The following is a 22,571-nucleotide window of genomic DNA, read 5'->3' on the forward strand; positions in this document are numbered from 1 at the left end:
CACAGACTGACAGGTTCACAGCAGATAGCTGTAGGAGAAGGATTTATTACCCAAATCCCCCAAGCTAAACAACTGATACAGATTTCATTGTAATGGAATTTAAAAAGGGAAAATATAAAAGGGATGTGGCCTACAGCTGTTATTAAATGCACAAATTTGACCCGTTTTTAAGTAAAAAGTTTAAATATGTCCTCTACTTTTACTATACAGTGACAAACAGTGGTGTAACTAGAAGCTGATGGGCCCAAGTGCAAAGTCTGTGCCAGGCCCCCGACTATAATGTATGGTTTATAGTAATAGTCTTCTCATATGGGAAAGTGACACCTTATGGGCCCCCTAAACCTCTTGGGCCCAGGTGCGACCGCACCCTCTTCACCCCCTCAAGTTACGCCCCTGGTGACAAATCTATGATAGGCCTCTTATCTATAAGTTTACAAAACTTTTGTCTCTTTATAAGACACACTGGGGCCTAAAGCTATGCCCTATAGTAACAAGTCACGCTCTTGTGACATTTATTTCAGGGGTTTAGGTGCTCAATTAGTTTTTAGGATTCACCTCAGAGACCCCACTACAGGTCACTAGTGTCTTTCCGGTCGTGATGTCTTTATAAAACCAATGTACTTAGTGGCGCTGCAGGGTATAATGGACATAAAATGCGTTAGTCTATACATAAGCCCATACATAGTCTACATAACACACATTCTCATGACATGCGTAGTGGAATCGTGTGTATTACATTGTGTACTTGTTTTCTTCTCCATCCGAGATGTTCAGCGGGACCTATGGGAGGATGTTTACTTACAATACTAATGATACCTAGAAGTACGAAGAGCAGGGCAGCCCCTTATACAGTATGAGCCACCAGAGAATTACATCATAATAGTCAGAAGAGATGCAACGTGGCCCCTTCTTCTGCATTATTGCCTTATAAGTATAAGCTGACCCGAGTATGAGCAGAGCCACCTAATTATACCACAAAATACTGAGAAAACTTATTGACTCAAGTATAAGCCTAGGATGAGAAATGTACTGGTTACAGCCTCCCCCAGTAATGAAATTCCCAGCATCATGACCCATTAATAAAATTTCCCATGCAGTAATAATATGCCCTGCAGCAGCCCCCCAGTAATGAAATGCCCTACACCACCCCAGTAATGAAATGCCCTGAAACAGCCCCCCAGTAATAAAATGCCCTGAAGCAGCCCCCCCAGTAATTAAATGTCCTACAGCTCCCCAGTAATTAAATGCCCTGCAGCAGCCCCCGAGTAATAAAATGCCCTGAAGCAGCCCCCCATAATGAAATGCCCTACAGCTACCCCCCAGTTATGACATTCCCTACAGCAGCCCCCAGTAATGAAATTCCCTACAGAACCTCCCTAGTAATGAAATGCCCTGCAGAGCCTCCCCAGTAATGAAATTCCCTGAAGCAGCCCCTGATTAATAAAATGCCCTGAAGCGCCCTCCCCCCCCCCCCATAATGAAATGCCCTACAGCTGCCCCCCTCGGACCTGCTTCCTTGATTTTTTTTGGGTTCCAGGAGCCAGACACTCACAGATCAGAAAGTTATATTTGATGTATATATAAGACACCTTCCCTTCAATAACATAAACATTGTGAGGTTAACACCTTACTTCACTTTGTTTGAGACTATTGTTACTAGAGATCTCCACTACATAGATTATAGTGCTTGTCCAGCTTATTAAGTGTGTTTTCCAAAGGTTTCAGCCAGGGGCGTAACTTGAGATGGTGCAGAGGGTGCGGTCTCAACCAGGCCCAAGAGGTTTAGGGGGCCCATAAGGTATCAATTTCCCATATGAGAAGACTAGTACTATATACCATTCATTATAGTCAGGGGCCATGTACAGACTTTGCACTGGGGCCCATCAGCTTCTAGTTACGTCACTGGTTTCAACTCCCCCATCATCTCCAGTATGACTCTTTTCACCACCATCCATCAGGAAAAAAGTTTTATATAAACTATTGTATATTATTTATTTGACACTTTGACCGTACACCAATTATATGTTCTGGTTTCCACCAGATGCTAAGCACTTTAGGTATAACTAAACTTTCATCATGTCCACCTATGTTCCTCATGAAGATGTAACCTCTCTTCGGAGATCACCAGGCATCTCCAGCGTAGGCTGTTAAAGTGACGTGAAAAGGACCTTAGGGTAAAATATTGACTTTGTGGTTCCCTTCACACACTGAAAAGACTTGTAACCACAAGACATAAATAATTGCTAAATGAAGAACTCCCAAGTTGAGGAGAGGGGAAGGGGGGAACCAGCAATCTTTTGAGATGCCACCAGACAACCATATTCCCTCAATGAAAATCACATCACGACCAAGCCTTGGCAAAGGCCATAGACCTTGTGTCTTGAGACAACCTTAATAGTGATAGTTATATTACCCAATAATACTGCCATGTTGTCACCATGTATGATGTCATGAAGGATGTACAGTGTGGCAAGGATGGAGTTAAACAATATAGGGTATCCCTCTTCATAATCACCTCCCCTAACAATGCGTCATTCCACTCCGGAAACTCTATCCATGGCTCGTGTGTGCTGCATATTCCAATTCCCAGTCTGCAGCTGGGTCTATAATTAGGAGGGGGTGAGATGGTAGAGATTTCAGAAGGGCAGAGCATTGAAAGATGACACTGCAGTCAGGCTATGGTTATGTCAGAGTATTAGACTGCACATAGGTGATCCCGACACATGACGGGGAACGTTCTGCTCATGAATGACTTCTAGTATAAATGAAAATGGCCATTGCAAAACCAGAGAGCGGAGAATTTACTAGTACTGGATCCAATGTAGTAAATATTCAGTACAGTAAATACATTGAGAGATAACCTTTAGCTTAGATATGTGATGAACAAATAGATAATATATGGATAGATAATAGATGATAGATAATAGATGATAGATAATAAAATGTAATTATTAGCGATGAGCGGACGTTTGCATTCGGAGTTTGTGTTCTGCCTCGTGACCCGGACATTCCGAATATTCCTAGATTGGCACTTAACAGTCAATTTTGCAAATTCACATCCCTAACAACTAGCTGTAACTATCATTGGCCAGGGGTGTCCCCTTGGCCAATTATAGCCATGGCTAGTAGCTAGGGGCTTCGATTTGCCAGTTTGGCTGCCAATTGGACTAAATGCTCTGTCCCGCAGTCAAACTCGAACCCAATTAAATTGACAATACAGGAGAAATACAGTAAGTAACGCACAATCTGGTAGTAGGCAGGGAGTAGGTAGGGCCGACTGTATGGAGGCTTTAGCTATGGCCTGGATATATTTTACATATTTTAGTATTCAGACCTTCTATTACAGTTAACATTACCCGGTAGTAAGCAGGTTACCTAATGGCTTAACTTTTCAGAACTTTCTAGAGGAAGAATTCAATAATTTATGGGGATTCTGCCCTGGATCTGGGGTCTTCTTTTCAGTAGTGTAGAGGAGTTACAGAGTCAGAAGACTGCTGTGGCATAGCAGTGCCAGCTAAACACTGACATTAATAGTCTTAGTTTAAAAGCCACCAAACTGTGGAAGCCTTTCAGGACGGAATCGTGGTCAGACTCAAGCCAGCTTTATCTCAAGCCTAGCCTGCCACCAGTGACAGATCCTATATTTCCAGTGTTTGCCATTGGTTTGAACAATAAACAAACTGTGAGTTGGATCCTATTGTCTTATTGTATGTCCCTGGGCTAGACACTTACCATCAAGGGTCTCTCCTTTAATGCCAGGACCATTGCCTGCCGAGTGTTCCCTAGAGAGATCCTCACCATCATGGGGATTCCCCTACATGCTTCTTTCTGTGAGACCCGTCGGGTGTGGGAGAGTGCCCTATGGCAGGAGAGAGCTACAGTGACACCCAGCTTAACCACAAGACCACTGTTGCCCCATACACCGTTAGATCCTTGGGGCCACGTTGCATATATACCCTGTAATAATCTCTGTAATGGGGCTGTGCGAACTCAAACCACAATGTTTAGGTCAATGCCAAACATTACAGGATTGGGTCACCGAACCCAGACTACAGCCAGAAGTTTGTGTTCCGTTTCTGTCTCACGCCCATTGGTAACAACCTCTATCGGTGCTGGCACTGATTGTGGGTACGGGTCCTCTCATCACTATTCTGTATCTTATATATTTCATTCTTCTCTTCTAGAATTTCCTATAGTGGATCTGATGCTGGACAGATTTAGATTTATTAGTTACATTATTTATGCCACTGACTAGTCATCGGATTAAAATTAGATCTCTTATCCCGGTCATTTGTAATATCAAGAATAATGATCAGATCTAATTATGTTTGTATTGAGCTGCCACAGAAGTCTTACAGGATGGAATATGAGGCCGATATTTGTGGTTTTCATACTTTACACTCAAGAGAATATAGGTGCAATCTTATGAAACAAATCCTTCTGTAATAGGGGAAAATATATTAGTGTCAACTGATATGCGAATGTACCAGCGCAATCTGCAACAAGACACCGGCTAGTATACATGGCCCCTGCAGAAACTGCCCCAAATGAAGAAGTCTCAGTACTGGGCAGTTTACCCCCATGATTTCAGCACCTAAAAAGTGGGGCAGAGGGAAGGGGGTTCCTTCCTTCATAAAATGTATATTGCCACGTCGGTGACGACCTCAGCTATGAGAATATGATATAATTATAGCAGTAGTATGAAGGGAATAAAAATAAAAATATAAAACTATGCTACAATTGCCATTTTAATGCTTCAGGGCATAAAAATTGTATTAAAAATAAAAAACATTTTCTTATCCTGCAATAAAAAGAGAATAAAAAAATCGCTGTCCGAATATGGCAACACATAATCAAATGAGACTATAGGAAAAATGATAAATCCATCAGCACCAGCAATGATTGAAAAAGTTTCAACAATTTATTTTCTTGACTAATGACTTCTTGATAATAAAATATACAAAAAAGCTACAAAAATGTTCACATAGAGAAGGCAGGTGACGAGTTTCGCATCTTAAAGAACACGGCTGGGTGGGCATATACGTCCGCCACTATGGAGAGGAGGAGGGATGACCCCTCCCCTCTCCATTGAAATGGGTATGTCCTATCTTTTCCCCGTGTACGGAGCTACGGGGCCACATGCTCTGTACGGATATTACCTCTGGGGGACATATGTACGGCCGCAAGCATGCATTCAATAAGATAAGCAACAATCTACCTATGTAAAATGTCATTGTTAGTCCTTGATGTAAATGTTGTCTTGTTTACCATATACAGGCGGTCCCCTACTTAAGAACACTCGACTTACATACGACCCCTAGTTACAAGCGGACCACTGGATATTGGTAATTTACTGTACTTTAGTCCTAGGCTACAATAAACAGCTGTAACAGTTATCACAGGTGTCTGTAATGAAGCTTTATTGTTAATCCTGGTTCTTATGACAACCTAACATTTTTAAAATCCAATTGTCACAGAGACCTAAAAAGTTCTGGCTGGGATTCGACGGATTCGGAAAAACCGCCGCATTTTAAAAAAAAATTGTGTCGCGAAAAATTCACTCACCTTCATCCAGAATAGGCCGGTGTATTTCGAGGCATTCCAGCGGACTTCAGCGCAGCAGCGCCACCTGGTGGACGGCGGAGGAACTACCATCATAAATCCCGGCCGGACCCGAATCCAGCGCAGAGAACGCGCCGCTGGATCGCGAACGGACCGGGTAAGTAAATCTGCCCCATTATATCCACAACAAAAACTACTCAAGTAGTGGTGGAATCATCAGCAATGAAGAAATTAGAGTACAATGCGTTAGGCGCTCTAGATGACACACATGTTATACCACTGCCCAATATTTCCTTCTATACATTGTTGTGTTGCAAAATGGGAAGATATTTTTTATCAATGTCAACAACTTGGTCATAATTGCTACTATACTTTTTTGCTCTATCACATAATTCATTGTTATAACCTCTATCACAAAGAAGCGAGGCTAGAACTTTACATTCGGTATTAAATGTTTTCAAAAAGGAAGATGCCCATCTGGCCCGTACATATTCTCTAATGGGAAGGTTCCTGATAGCAACTTTCAGTCCTAAGTAGTGCGTTACTACAGGTAGAACTAAGATATATTTGGTTATGGACCTTGTTGGTATTTGGAGACCATAACTGAATATATCTTAGTGTGTCCTCTAGAGCTCCCAACCCATTGTACTCTAATTTCTTCGTTGCTAATGATTCCACCACTACTTGAGAAGTTTTTGTTGTGGATGTAATATATGTAAATATATGGTAAACAAGACAACATTTACATCAAGGACTGACAATAAGACATTTTACATAGGTACAGTAGATTGACGCTTATCTTATCGAATAAAGTATATATGTAAAGTGTAATATGTGGGGTTCACCACTTGAAGACTGAGGCCCCATGCACACGAACGTATGAGGGACACGTGTATGTCCGCAAGCTTACAGCCATACATATGTCCCCCACGGACGGTAATATCCATAGGTAGACTGTTGCTTATCTTATTGAATGTGTTATATGTAAAGTGTAATATGTGGGTTGCACCGCTCACAAACTAAAAGACAGAGGGGCAGATTTACTTACCCGGTCCATTCGTGATCCAGCGGCGCATTCTCTGACGCTGATTCGGGTCTTCTGGCGATTCACTAAGGTAGTGCGCCCGATGTCCACCAGGTGTCGCTGCTGAGCTGAAGTCCGTCGGAGTTCACTGGAGTTCACCAAGCCAGGTCGGGTGCAGGTAAGTGCGTGTCAGGCGACGATTTTTTTAAAAAAAATACGGCGGTTTTTCCGAATTCCTCGGGTTTTCCGAAGGCCCCGCCCCCCATTTCCGTCGCGTGCATGCCGGCGCCGATGCGCCACAATCCGATCACGTGCGCCAAAAACCTGGGGCAATTCGGCGCAAATTGGTAATTTTTGGGCAAACCGACGAAAAAATGTGATTCGGGCCCTTAGTAAATGACCCCCAGAGAATGTCAGAACATATCACTGGCGCTAACCCGCAAAAAGAATTTTGCGTACACGTTGTATTATGGAGCATCAAAGGATTTTAAAGACCATCATTGTTGTTCAGTGTTCTCTGTGGTAGGTACTGCGATTGATTTTGTTCCCAGTGATAGAGGGGGAGGTGATCACAATGAAAGGTTGTTTATGAGAGAAGAGAAGTGGATCTTATTATGAGCTACGCACCATCCGTCTGGTTTGAATCATCAGAATAACATTACTGATGTTACTTATGTTACTGTTATCCATAGCATACATCTCTTTTTGCCTTACCTCCTGTTTTGATTATGTCCACAACCGTAGTCACGTGTTGGTTTTCTGTCTTTCACCAGGATTTTCGGCTCCTTATTTTGGCATCCTCGTCATGTTAGGTATAAATAAGGAGCTGTTCATTTAAGATCCGAAACGCGTCACCTGTCCTCTCTAGGTGTACAGTTTCGTAGCTTTTTTGTATACTTTTTTAATGTCAAGAAAATAAATTGTAAAACCTCTTCAATCATTGCTGGTGCTGATGGATTTATCATTTTTCCTGTGGTCGCTGTTTTTTTTGGGGACAGCAAAAGAAGGGCGGACAATACAACTTAGGGATGAGCTAACACAACTACAGAATATACTTTTTACTTAAACAACTTACCGTAAAAGTTGTTAAAAACCTTTGCATGCTTGTTAGCACACCAACCACCGGAATCATTTTATCTCATACTGTATAGAGAAATGTTTTAATTAGAAAACAAGTAGTGGTTGCACCCCTGCCCTGTTCTTAGATGATTCTGGATGCAGGATCGTAAATTCTTCTGTGATGGACGTAGCAGTCACGGATCATCCCAATGTGTGCCTCGTCTTAGTGGATCTGATTGTGTTCCAATCCTCCGGAGTCTTCCTAACTGAAACCCTTAATTGTCCCAGGAAAATGGTGTATAGATTTTGGAAGTCTGCCCATGCTCCAACCCTCCATGACTGGGTCAACACGACCCAACACAACACTGGGTCATGATCAATGCTATTCACATGGCATGGGATAGGTTACTCGATTAGCCATTCACTGATGCTCCCGAATCTCCCGCTGAGCTACATGGCTGGCACTGAGCCCGGCTCTAAGTCTGTTGTATCTACTATAGTGGTTGACCCCAGGGTGTTGGTTTGTATTTGTTTGGTTTTACTTAAAGGGGTATTCCGGGAATATGAACATCTGACACAAAAACCCATGATGATATAAATAAATGAATACAACAATACTCAATGTCATTAGTCACAAAACTGAGCTAAAATAATATGATTTTATGATTTACAAAATTTATGGCCTCTCTAAAGTAGGTGGAGTTATCACTAAGATGGCCGCCACTGGAAACTACAAGTTCCATGATCCTTTAGTTCTCAGTAACTCCTCCTACCACTTATGCTCTGCTAACAGTGATGATGTAACAGGTTTTCTTGCTCTGTTACCATAGTAATGATGTGTAACTGCCATCACAACAACACTGACCATACTGGATGCACTGCAACCAACCGACTACAGCCAAACGTAGTGGTGATCACATGACCTGCCCAGGCAGGTACAGGACATGTGATGTGGACATGTGACCAGCGGCCATCTTCTTTTCTGCGACGGACCGCGCGGAGGAAATTAACGGACTGATTAAAGGGCCAGTAGCATTTTAATTCTTCATCACTGTGTATGTCATCAGCATTTTCTGCTAAGGGGAGCAAAATTTTAAATAACAACTAATTACACATTAGCTTATATTTTGAGTGCCCACTTGTATATGAATTATGCTGATTCCTGGAATACCCCTTTAACCTTTGTAAACCTTATAACCCAGCTCATACTGCTGTCCTGGTAGGCCAGGCAATATCCAAACCTCATATCTACAGGGAGGTTACATCATCTCTTATTTGGACCATGCTTATCCGCCTGATCTATGTTCTTTTATCTACATGATTGATTGGGTCCTGCATGAGCGACCTGTATGTGCTTCATCTGTAGCACAATCCTTTTAATAAAGTTTTTCGTTGATTGAAAAAAATTGCTGTTTTATTCCGTCACCCCACAGGAAGGAGTTGATACATATTTATCTTTATGCTATTTTTAGCATACATTAAGCTGTTGTAAAATAGAATTGTTACACAATTCCTTACCCTTAACCCTTTCTACTCTATCCCTGTCTGTAAGTCAGGTGTCCTCAAGTAGGAGACCATCTGTATATTAGGAAAATGTTCACCACATCCCCCCACACACAATAGATAAATCCCGATGAATGTGCGCGTTTGCACCCTCATTAAATAAGCCCCAATGTGTCATCCAGACCACACAGTGAAATTTGTAAAATCCAAGCCTGCAAGAAAATGGTGCAAATTTGATTTCATTTGTCAATTTCAGCTTCCTAGAATGTGGGAAATGAAAAACAGAAACGCAATAAACGGAAAATGGCCTTATCCTTAAAGGGAACCTACCACCACGATTCTACCTATAGAGCTAATCCTCACGTCCCCGCTATCTTTTTGAAAACATTATTGCCCTAATATGTAAATTTTGTAAAGCGGCTACCGGGGCGTGGAGTAGCTGGACATGAGGCTACACGTCACGACTACTCCACGCCCCAGTAGCCTCTTTACTCTGCCTACTCTGAGATCTTCGGCACGCAGCTGCGCGCCCTCGTCCATGAAGCGGGCGTTCTGCGCATGCGTAGAACGCAGGCCCGCGGCTGTGCGGCCACAGCTCCGAGGTCGGAGCTACTGTGCATGCGCAGAACTGCAGCTTCTCGGACAAGGGAGCACAGCTACAGATCTCAGGGTAGAAGGAGTAAAGAGGCTACTGGGGCGTGGAGTAGCCGTGAGGTGTAAATAAAGTTTTCAAAAAGATACAGGGGGCGTGAGGATAAGCTCTAAAAAGGGCTATCCTCATGTCCCATACATGCACCTACCACCCGTTCTACCTTTATAGGTGGTGGTAGGTTCCCTTTAAGGAGTTAAATGACCTTGCATGGTGCAGACAGTGACCACATTAGGATCTGCCACATTAAATTACTCAGATCCCCGTTGCAGAAGTAACTGCTGTCGGTGTGGAATTTCAGTCCCAGCATGCTCTTCATAATTATACATTACTAAATGCCTTCATGTTTCCATTTTTTAGCTCAATTCTGTCTCAAAGTCAAGGATCCCTTTAGATCCTGCGTTTCGGTATAACATAACATCTTCCTATATTACACGTCCCCCGGGACCAGGCTACACACAGATGTGATGGAAACAAATACACTTAATGAAGCTGAGCATATCAGGGATAAACATAGTGATATGCTGATAATAAACTGAATACCCTGAAATGGAAAGATTATAGAGCAGGCAAGATAGAGTCAGTGTTGGCGTGTGGGTAATCTGATGCTTGGCAGGGTGCATTATACAGAGGGATATAACTAGCAGAAATCGAAAGTTAAAGGAACTCTCCAGTCAAAAGACAATTCATTGAATAATACATGGTGCAGGGCCTGGAGGGAGGAGCAGGACTCATTTTTATTGTGTTCCAAGAACCTACCTAGAACCTGGAGCCCTGCTGCTTCCTCCATGCCATGCACAAGGTGTAATGCAATGAATCAGCTAAGACTGGAGTGTTCCTCTAAATGGCGAGGCTGCAACATGCAGCGCTACTAGAGGAGGCCCAAACCTTGGTCTTCCAAATCAAATTTTATATCACAATATTTGTAGTCCTGAAGATTTAGATGGTTCTATTGAATATATAAGGACTTACTCGCTCTTTAACTTCTTCTATATACATACAGCCAAGAGCTACATCCAACTTAACTCATTTCTCTTTGGTACTGCAGAACTTGAGGAGATGTAGATGGTGTAGTCCATCACTGGTCCAGCAGCCTTAGGTGGCCCATAAGCCATAAGTATTACTAAGCTTTGGATGTCTACAGCTCCTCCAGAGTGACCAAAGGCCTATTGTATGCTTCTCCTTGCCTGGGCTGTATCCATCATGAATGGCACCAATGTTAAGAGAAGGACTCTCCATTGGCATAACATATGTAGGCAGTAACCTTAATATTGGGGAGACCACCTTTGTAACCTTTTTTTAGTTTAAAGTGGTTGGCCAATTTTCAAAAAGTCTGTTCCATTAGACACATATCTCAATGTATATGTTCCTGTGTCCTCCTTTGAGAGATTCAGCCTTTCCCTGTTCTCCCCATGCTGCCCTCTGCATATATACACAACTTCCTGTTTCTGACTCCTTCAGTCACACTCTTCTGCTGCAGCTCCTCCTATTCATCAGATCTCAGACATGTAAACAAAGATCCACAGAGTGTTTGCAGATACCACTAAAGCAAGTAGCAGAAATGCTGAATCACTTGATGAACATTTAGGGATTATCATTATCCATAAAGGCACTTGGGCAACTTATATAAAAGAGTTACCAACACAAGTGGATGAATATGTCCTGGTAAGTTAGCTGCTGTGCCATTCTCTTTCCATTCACTGATGATGAATTGAACAGTACTCCATGAGGCATTCGGAGTCTGAGTTATTTTCTAAAACCTAACCCTGTACTACATTTTGCCACAACTTAATCCCTGAACTGTCTGGTGTGACCCTTGTTTTTCATGAAGCTGTTTGTTCACTATTTTAGGCTACTTTCTCACAAACATGTGCCCTCCTGGCTTTGGCCCATCCGGCACTAGAGAGGAGGAGGGATGAAACACCCCCCTCCATAGAGATGCACGGCGCACAGCCATGCTCACGGGGAAAGATAGGACATGCCGCTGCACATGTGCGGCACCGTATCGCTCCATGCACCTATTGCTGTCTATTGGGACCATATGTCCAGCCACAAGCTTGCCGCTGTAAATACGATCCACATACATCCATGTCAATGAACCCTTATTTTGAGGTTTCAGAATGGAGGAGGAGCTGAATATATGTCCAAGCCACACTTTTCAGTTTTTTAAATTGTAACAATTTAGAAAAACAGATAGGGGCTTATTTACTAAGGGTCCCGTGGACGCATTTCTGTCAGGTTTTCCGACTTTTTGGGGATCGCGCCGCCAGGACAGGGATTTAGAAGGGGATTGTGTTGCATGCGATCGGATTTTGGCACATCGCCGCCGGCTTTCATGCGACAGAAATCAGGGTGCGGGCCGTTGGACAATCCGACGGATTCGGACAGAGTGTGGGACTTAACTTTAAAATTGTGTCGCAAGATCAAGCACTTACATGCACCAGGAAGAAGAAGGTGAACTCCCGGGACCTGAGCGGGGAAGCAACACCTGCAGGATATCGCGCGCACGATCTTAGTGAATCGCGGCAGAGTTCCTTCTCGTTGGACACTCCAGATCGGGAACGCACAGGACTGGGTAATTAAATGTGCCCCATATAGTTTTCTTTTCACTTCACAAACACTTGACACGTTGGGGCACATTTACTTACCCGGCCCATTCGCGATCCAGCGGCGCGTTCTCTGCACAGGATTCGGGTCCGGCTGGGATTTAAGAAGGTAGTTCCTCCGCCGTCCACCAGGTGGCGCTGCAGCGCCGAAAATAATCTTAACGCCCCGGAATGCACCATCCCATAGAAGGTGAAGGTGAGCGCTCCCCAAGCGACACATTTTCGGTTTTTAAATGCGGCGGTTTTTCCGAATACGTCGGGTTTTCGTTCGGCCACGCCCCCCCATTTCTGTCGCGCGCATGCCGGCCCCGATGCGCCACAATCCGATCGCGTGCGCCAAAAACCCGGGGCAATTCATGTACAAGCGGCGCAAATCGGAAATATTCGGGTTACACGTCGGGAAAACGCGAATCGGGCCCTTAGTAAATGACCCCCGTTGTGTTGTTTTATCACATGAAACGTCAATAAAATACACTTAGATTGTGTCTGCAATGTATAAAAATAAGGGAATGGGCTATGAATATTTTTGTAAATTCTAGCTCTCCTAAAAATGGTTGCAATGTCAGGGCCATTGTTACCCTGAATATGATAAACCATAGATTCCAGGGGGTAAATTTACTAGGTGTGTAAAAATTCTGTAGAGTTTTCCTTTAATAGAGATATGCACTCGAAAAATCATGAAAGGGTCAATAATGGGGCTTATTTATTAAGGGTCGCGGATTCGTCAGACTGTTCAAGGTTTTTGGGATCCAATTATGGCGCAGATGCGCCAGCTTTCATGCGACAGAAATACGGGGCTGTGCCGTCAGACGATCTGACTGATTCGGACTGAGCGCGGGATTTAGCATTCAAATTGTGCCGCAAGACAATGCACTTATATGCACTGGGAAGGAGAAGGTGAACTCCGTGGGACCTGAGCGGGGAAGCGACACATGCAGGATATCGTGCGCAGGATCTTAGTGAATCGCGGTACAGTGCATGATCATCAGACAATGCACTTTGTGAACTCCGCTGGACCGAGTAAGTAAATGTGCCCCAATATCTTCTACCGGACTGCAAAGTCCACAATGTCATAGATTTATATTGAAATGGTTGTATATCATTTGTATTGTTTGCTGTCTATGTGTGTTAGGGCTCATTCACACTGCCGTCTGCAGGATTGTACATAAGCTAGATTGTAAATTACATGTAGAGAATAGTGATGAGCGAGTATACTCGTCCGAGCTTGATGCTCGGTCGAGTATTAGCATACTCGGACCGGCTCGTTGCTCGGACGAGTATTTGCCTTGCTCGATAACGAGCATTTAATTTAAAAAAAAGAAGTGAAGAACAGTAAAAAAATACAATTAAAACATTTAATTTAATCATTTAATTGAAGAAAACAGTGAAAGAACACAGTGCAGAATAGATTGCAGATGTTCGGGAACATCTGCAATCTGTTCCGGAGACACGCGTGCAGAACGGTGTTCTCCGCAATAGTATTTGAAGAACAATATGTGTGAAGAACACATTGCAGATGTTATGTGTGAAGAACACATTGCAGATGTTTCCAAACATCTGCAAGTTGTTCTTCACACATATTGTTCTTCAAATACTATTGCGGAGAACACCGTTCTGCACGCGTGTCTCCGGAACAGATTGCAGATGTTCCCGAACATCTGCAATCTGTTCTGCACTGTGTTCTTTCACTGTGCTCGTTCAGTTTATAATTTTACTGAAAAATGCTCGGGTCTCCCATTGATTTCAATGGGGCTCGTTACTCGAAACGAGCACTCGAGCATCGGGAAATGTTCGGCTCGAGTAACGAGCACCCGAGCATTTTAGTGCTCGCTCATCTCTAGTAGAGAACAATCAATGTGTAGGAACGTTCATATTCCATCATGAATGACTAGATGCAAGTTCTCTCGCTGTTATTACTGAAGTGTCTGGGGTGTGACGCTGTCATCCTGTTTTGCAGATAGCAGTGACAGTGAGTTGGAGCTGTCCACGGTGCGCCACCAGCCAGAAGGACTGGAGCAGCTTCAAGCTGTCACCAAATTCACAAAGAAGGAGCTCCAGTCTTTATACAGAGGATTTAAAAATGTGAGCATGTTGTCTAAGATGTCAGCGCACAATGTACGTCATACCTCTGATATTTTATATATCTACCCTGTGTATTACTCCATGGACCCTAAAATGGTCACCCTGGTTAACGTGCATCCTTTTGTCCTAATTGCGGGCAGCGTCAATAAAGTAGGAGGAGCTAAGCAGATTGTTCATAGTGTCCTATCTGCAGGCAGCATGTTATAGAGCAGGAGGAGCTGAGCAGATTGTTCATATTGTCCTATCTGCAGGCAGCATGTTATAGAGCAGGAGGAGCTGTGTATATTGTACATAGTGTCCTTTCTGCAAAAAGCATGTTATAGGGCAAGGAAAGCTGAGCAGATTGTTCATAGTGTCCGGTCTACAGGCAGCATGCTATAAAGCAGGAGGAGCTGAGCAGATTGTACATAGTGTCCTATCTGCAGGCAGAATGTTATAGAGCAGGAGCAGCTGAGCAGATTATACATATTGTCCTATCTGCAGGCAGCATGTTATAGAGCAGGAGGAGCTGAGCAGATTGTACATAGTGTCCTATCTGCAGGCAGCACATTATAGAGCAGGAGGAGCTGAGTAGATTGTACATAGTGTCCTATCTGCAGGCAGCACATTATAGAGCAGGAGGAGCTGAGTAGATTGTACATAGTGTCCTATCTGCAGGCAGCATGTTATAGATCAGGAGGAGCTGAGCAGATTGTACATAGTGTCCTATCTGCAGGCAGCATGTTATAGAGCAGGAGGAGCTGAGCAGATTGTACATAGTGTCCTATCTGCAGGCAGAATGTTATAGAGCAGGAGGAGCTGAGCAGATTGTACATAGTGTCCTATCTGCAGGCAGCACATTATAGAGCAGGAGGAGCTGAGTAGATTGTACATAGTGTCCTATCTGCAGGCAGCACATTATAGAGCAGGAGGAGCTGAGTAGATTGTACATAGTGTCCTATCTGCAGGCAGCATGTTATAGAGCAGGCGGAGCTGAGCAGATTGTACAGAGTGTCCTATCTGCAGGCAGCACGCTATAGATCAGGAGGAGCTATGCAGATTTTATATAGTGTCCTATACTTTAAAAAAAATAAAAACCTTGCATCAGCTTTTGAGTCCACTGAGTGATTCATTACAATGACTACAATTACATCTCTCTATGGACTGTAGGGCGATCACTACGGAAGCCCACAGGACCAATGAGCAGCTCGTACAGTTTAGGATTTGACTGAAGTTTTTTTTAATGTGATTACTGACAGGATCCATGTCCTCTGGTGACATCATACATGTTATGTCCATATCTGTGGTAGGTAACAGGTGATCTTAGCCCAGTGTCTCAGGTGTAGGGGTAGACATATTTGTTGGGTATTGTAATGTCTTCCTTACTTCTACATATTTTATTTACACATTTATTTTTCACATTACACCCAGATTAGGGAAGATTAGGGAAGGTGCTGATCCACAGTGAGACGTGGGTAATGCTGGAGAAAATCTCATCATTGTAACCTTCCTTTCTTTCAGGAGTGTCCTAGTGGATTGGTGGATGAGGAAACATTCAAGCTCATCTACTCCCAGTTCTTCCCTCAAGGAGGTCGGTAGCCGCTGACTATTCTCTAGATATAACGTGTGGCCCATAGACAAAGCATTGTATAATGGCTATGATGTGGTTGTGGGGTTACAGCTATGTATGTATCTAAATACCGCAGCAGATACTCACAGAGCATTGCCTACACTGCCTACAGCTGTATCCAGTAGTGTTCTCATTCACTGACAGCAAGCTAAAAATCTGGGAAATAGTGAGAGTTGTACATGTCAAGTATATTGGAAAGTCGTACTAATTTTTATGTATTTAATGTGAAGCTTTATATATACATAAAACCTATTTGTGCTGTATATAAATCCTATATATGTCCATTCTGTTCGGCCAGTTTTGTGCAAATTAAGGAAGAAGCTCCCCCACTCGAAATCCAGAATAAATATTCGGATTTGCCACATAATTTCAGAACCTACTATCCATAACCTGCAATACTTTATCATTGAGCTCTTCTAGAGTATTTAGAATGATAACGTCCTATGGCAGAAGGCTCCCTGGTCTCACTGCTTATACATGTAATATTTAAAGGGAACCTGTCACCAGATTTTACATCATTAAACTACCAGCGCCCTTAGATAGGGTATGACGTGTTTTCAGGAATTCCATCTTTTGTGTGGAATCTCCCCCATTTACAGGGTTACGTACAAGATAGGATCCGGAGGTTTGTTCTTAAGTTGAATTTGTATGTAAGTCGAAACTATATTTTATAATTGTAGATCCAGTCAAAAAATTTTTTGGCCCCAGTGACAATTGGAATTTAAACATTTTTTGCTGTAATGGGACCAAGGATTATCAATAAAGCTTCATTACAGACACCTTACAGCTGATTATTGCAATCTGGGACTATAGTAAAGCATTCAGAGAGCTTCACTAGAGGTCAGAGGGGTCTGTCTGTAACTATGGGTTGTCTGTAAGTCGGGTGTCCTTAAGTAGGGGACCACCAATCTCCCGCAAAGTAATGTGAAAATGAGCAGAGATGAGTCAAATTTTGTCTGAGTTGAGTCAAGTTTAAAGGCTTAAAGAGAAGTGTCACCTTAGACACACCTATTTTTGGTTCTATTGTACATAGAAACATGTGGTGTTATATTAACCCCTTCCCTGCTGCTGTACAGGTATAGACGTTGTAAGCATTAAGGGCTGTATGGTGAGGGCTAAAGGACTAAACACTCTCCATATGCGGAAGGTGTCAGCTGTATTACACAGCTGACACCTGATGGTAATCGCTACAGTTACCGCGAGATGATAAAGGCTCCCATTGTTAAAGGCTATCATTAGTTTGAGACACACTGTAATATAGAAGCAGTATTTTGACAAAATGCTGCAGTACAGTTGTATTGCAGTATAATGTTTAATTGATCAGATCCCCTAGGGTTAAAGTAACCTAGAGGGGTTAAAATAATAGTTAATGTTTTCGAAATTAAAAAAAAGGGCAATGTATTTCTTTTTAAGTAATTTGAAACTTTTTCCATGTGGATGAGGCATTTCTCCATCCCTTGGCTATTTTTTTAGACAGTTAGCAGTCAGACCTCCTCCCTATGCAGAGCGGGAGCATAGGAAAAGCTTAGTAAGCAGAATGGTTTGTGGGTAAAGCTGATCTTTACATAAAGGTCCTGTATGTCTTCACCCTAAATAACAAAGCGACCCTTTCCCATTAATATTGAACCTACGTGACCCTCCAAGCATTATATAGAAGGAGGGATGTTACTAGACTTTGGAAAACAAAGAGAAAAAAAAGCTCTTTACTTCACAAATTCATGATGGGATCAATAAGATAAGACGCGTGAGGCCGAGCATTTAGCATGATCGGTATTTTTGTACAAGATTTGTCTAATGTACTGTACTTGTGGGATTTCGCTCCTGACCTCTAAGAAGGTAATTATGTTTTATCTGGATAATATCCGGTCTGAGGACTAAGGCATGTAGAATTACTTCTATATAAACCAAAGCTCTGTAGATTCTCGGGGGCATGTGGCCCTATGAGTGAATGAGGGCCACTCCAGTAGACAAGTTGGAAACATGGTCAGGGTGCGTTCACACGTTCAGTTTTTCAGGAGCAGTTCCCAATGTTCAAAACAGGAGTGGAGTGAAAAAAACAGGAGGATCAGCATCTCCCAATCATATGTTTTCATCCATTATGATCCACTCCTGCTGTGGCTTTAAAAACTGCATCTGAAAAACACCCCCAGATTACCCAGAAAGTATAACTAAACTAAATGGTCACTTCTGTCCTTAGTCTGCATTAATCTATGTACTGATAGATGAAGCTAAGCTTACTACTATCTCAGAAACAGAAACTGATCAGTGTTATCTATATAGAGGTCATTGTACAGGGAAGGGGGAGGAGATAAGCTGTGACATCATCTATTGTCAGTAGTGATGTAATGATGGGTCAGTGTTATCTATATAGAGGTCATTGTACAGGGAGGGGGGAGGAGATAAGCTGTGACATCATCTATTGTCAGTAGTGATGTAATGATGGGTCAGTGTTATCTATATAGAGGTCATTGTACAGGGAGGGGGAGGAGATAAGCTGTGACATCATCTATTGTCAGTAGTGATGTAATGATGGGTCAGTGTTATCTATATAGAGGTCATTGTACAGGGAGGGGGAGGAGATAAGCTGTGACATCATCTATTGTCAGTAGTGATGTAATGATGGGTCAGTGTTATCTATATAGAGGTCATTGTACAGGGAGGGGGAGGAGATAAGCTGTGACATCATCTATTGTCAGTAGTGATGTAATGATGGGTCAGTGTTATCTATATAGAGGTCATTGTACAGGGAAGGGAGGAGATAAGCTGTGACATCATCTATTGTCAGTAGTGATGTAATGATGGGTCAGTGTTATCTATATAGAGGTCATTGTACAGGGAGGGGGAGGGGATAAGCTGTGACATCATCTATTGTCAGTAGTGATGTAATGATGGGTCAGTGTTATCTATATAGAGGCCATTGTACAGGGAGGGGGAGGAGATAAGCTGTGACATCATCTATTGTCAGTAGTGATGTAATGATGGGTCAGTGTTATCTATGTAGAGATCATTGTAAAGGGAGGAGGAGATAAGCTGTGACGTCATCTATTGTCAGTAGTGATGTAATGATGGGTCAGTGTTATCTATATAGAGGTCATTGTACAGGGAGGGGGGAGGAGATAAGCTGCAACATCACCTATTGTCAGTAGTGATGTAATGATGGGTCAGTGTTATCTATATAGAGGTCATTGTACAGGGAGCGGAGTAGATAAGCTGTGACATCATCTTTTGTCAGTAGTGATGTAATGATGGATCAGTGTCATCTATATAGAGGTCATTGTACGGGGAGGGGGGAGGAGATAAGCTGTGACATCATCTATTGTCAGTAGTGATGTAATGATGGGTCAGTGTTATCTATATAGAGGTCATTGTACAAGGAGGGGAGGAGATAAGCTGTGACATCATCTATTGTCAGTAGTGATTTAATGATGGGTCAGTGTTATCTATATAGAGGTCATTGTACAGGGAAGGGAGGAGATAAGCTGTGACATCATCTATTGTCAGTAGTGATGTAATGATGGGTCAGTGTTATCTATATAGAGGTCATTGTACAGGGAGGGGGAGGGGATAAGCTGTGACATCATCTATTGTCAGTAGTGATGTAATGATGGGTCAGTGTTATCTATATAGAGGTCATTGTACAGGGAGGGGGAGGGGATAAGCTGTGACATCATCTATTGTCAGTAGTGATGTAATGATGGGTCAGTGTTATCTATATAGAGGTCATTGTACAGGGAGGGGGAGGGGATAAGCTGTGACATCATCTATTGTCAGTAGTGATGTAATGATGGGTCAGTGTTATCTATATAGAGGTCATTGTACAGGGAGGGGGAGGAGATAAGCTGTGACATCATCTATTGTCAGTAGTGATGTAATGATGGGTCAATGTTATCTATATAGAGGTCATTGTACAGGGAGGGGGAGGAGATAAGCTGTGACATCATCTATTGTCAGTAGTGATGTAATGATGGGTCACTGTTATCTATGTAGAGATCATTGTAAAGGGAGGAGGAGATAAGCTGTGACATCATCTATTGTCAGTAGTGATGTAATGATGGGTCAGTGTTATCTATATAGAGGTCATTGTACAGGGAGGGGGGAGGAGATAAGCTGCGACATCATCTATTGTCAGTAGTGATGTAATGATGGGTCAGTGTTATCTATATAGAGGTCATTGTACAGGGAGGGGGGAGGAGATAGGCTGTGACATCATTTATTGTCAGTAGTGATGTAATGATGGGTCAGTGTTATCTATATAGAGGTCATTGTACAAGGAGCAGGAAGAGAGAAGCCGTGACATCATCTATTGTTAATAGTGATGTAATGATGGGTCAGTGTTATCTATATAGAGGTCATTGTACAGCGATGGGAGGAGAGAAGCTGTGACATCATCTATTGTCAGTAGTGATGTAATGATGGGTCAGTGTTATCTATATAGAGGTCATTGTACAGGGAGGGGGAGGAGATAAGCTGTGACGTCATCTATTTTCAGTAGTGATGTAATGATGGGTCAGTGTTTTCTACGTAGAGGTAATTGAACAGGGAGGGGAGGAGATAAGCTGTGACATCATCTATTGTCAGTAGTGATGTAATGATGGGTCAGTGTTATCTATATAGAGGTCATTGTACAGGGAGGGGGGAGGAGATAAGCTGTGACATCATCTATTGTCAGTAGTGATGTAATGATGGGTCAGTGTTATCTATATAGAGGTCATTGTACAGGGAGGGGAGGAGATAAGCTGTGACATCATCTATTGTCAGTAGTGATGTAATGATGGGTCAGTGTTATCTATATAGAGGTCATTGTACAGGGAGGGGAGGAGAGAAGCTGTGACATCATCTATTGTCAGTAGTGATGCAATGATGGGTCAGTGTTATCTATATAGAGGGCATTGTACAGGAGGAGGAGGAGATAAGCTGTGACATCATCTATTGTCAGTAGTGATGTAATGATGGGCCAGTGTTATCTATATAGAGGTCATTGTACAGGGAGAAGGAGGAGGAGATAAGCTGTGACATCATCTATTGTCAGTAGTGATGTAATGATGGGTCAGTGTTATCTATATAGAGATCATTGTACAGGGAGGGGAAAAGAGAAGCTGTGACATCATCTATTGTCAGTAGTGACGTAATGATGGGTAAGTGTTATCTATATAGAGGTCATTGTACAGGGAGGAGGAGGAGATAAGCTATGACATCATCTATTGTCAGTAGTGATGTAATGATGTGTCAGTGTTATTTATATAGAGGTCATTGTACAGGGAGGGGGAGGAGATAAGCTGTGACATCATCTATTGTCAGTAGTGATGTAATGATGAGTCAGTGTTATCTATATACAGGTCATTGTACAGGGAGGAGGAGGAGATAAGCTGTGACATCATCTATTGTCAGCAGTGATGTAATGATGTGTCAGTGTTATCTATATAGAGGTCATTGTACGGGGAGGGGGAGGAGATAAGCTGTGACATCATCTATTGTCAGTAGTGATGTAATGATTGGTCAGTGTTATCTATATAGAGGACATTGTACAGGGAGGGGGAGTAGATAAGCTGTGACATCATCTACTGTCAGTAGTGATGCAATGATGGATCAGTGTTATCTATATAGAGGTCATTGTATAGGGAGGAGGAGGAGATAAGCTGTGACATCATCTATTGTCAGTAGTGATGTAATGATGGGTCAGTGATATCTATATAGAGGTCATTGGACATGGAGGGGAGGAGAGAAGCTGTGACATCATCTATTGTCAGTAGTGATGTAATAATGGGTCAGTGTTATCTATATAGAGGTCATTGTACAGGGAGGGGGAGGAGATAAGCTGTGACATCATCTATTGTCAGTAGTGATGTAATGATGGGTCAGTGTTATCTATATAGAGGTCATTGTACAGGGAGGGGGAGGAGATAAGCTGTGACATCATCTATTGTCAGTAGTGATGTAATGATGGGTCAGTGTTATCTATATAGAGGTCATTGTGCAGGGAGGGGGAGGAGATAAGCTGTGACATCATCTATTGTCAGTAGTGATGTAATTATGTGTCAGTGTTATCTATATAGAGGTCATTGTACAGGGGGAGGAGGAGATAAGCTGTGACATCATCTATTGTCAGTAGAGATGTAATGATGGGTCAGTGTTATCTATATAGAGGTCATTGTACAGGGAGGGGGAGGAGATAAGCTGTGACATCATCTATTGTCAGTAGTGATGTAATGATGGGTCAGTGTTATCTATATAGAGGTCATTGTACAGGGAGGGGGAGGGGATAAGCTGTGACATCAACTATTGTCAGTAGTGACGTAATAATGATGTGCTCTGTTAATTAATCCTGTCTGAGATTAATAATATGCCCCCCTACATAGAATCCCAAACAGAATCACTAAATGTCAGTCTTTAATTAAAAGAAACCTACCATGAGGAAGTAGATCTGATGGTAGATTCCTCCTCCTGCCTCTGCCCTAATCTGTAATTTAATAATCCTGG

The 22,571-nt window shown here is 42.7% G+C and overlaps 1 protein-coding gene across 1 annotated transcript in view; it reads left to right on the forward strand.

Moving 5' to 3' along the window:
• Positions 1–22,571, forward strand: part of KCNIP3 (potassium voltage-gated channel interacting protein 3) — an 89,171-nt gene that overhangs the window by 50,616 nt on the left and 15,984 nt on the right. The window contains exons 3-4 of the mRNA XM_072148911.1: positions 14,361–14,485; positions 15,986–16,055. Coding sequence (XP_072005012.1) covers positions 14,361–14,485; positions 15,986–16,055 — 195 coding nt within the window. The remainder of the gene's footprint in view (positions 1–14,360; positions 14,486–15,985; positions 16,056–22,571) is intronic.

Source organism: Engystomops pustulosus, chromosome 4, assembly GCF_040894005.1.
Source record: "Engystomops pustulosus chromosome 4, aEngPut4.maternal, whole genome shotgun sequence".
NCBI lineage: Eukaryota > Metazoa > Chordata > Amphibia > Anura > Leptodactylidae > Engystomops > Engystomops pustulosus.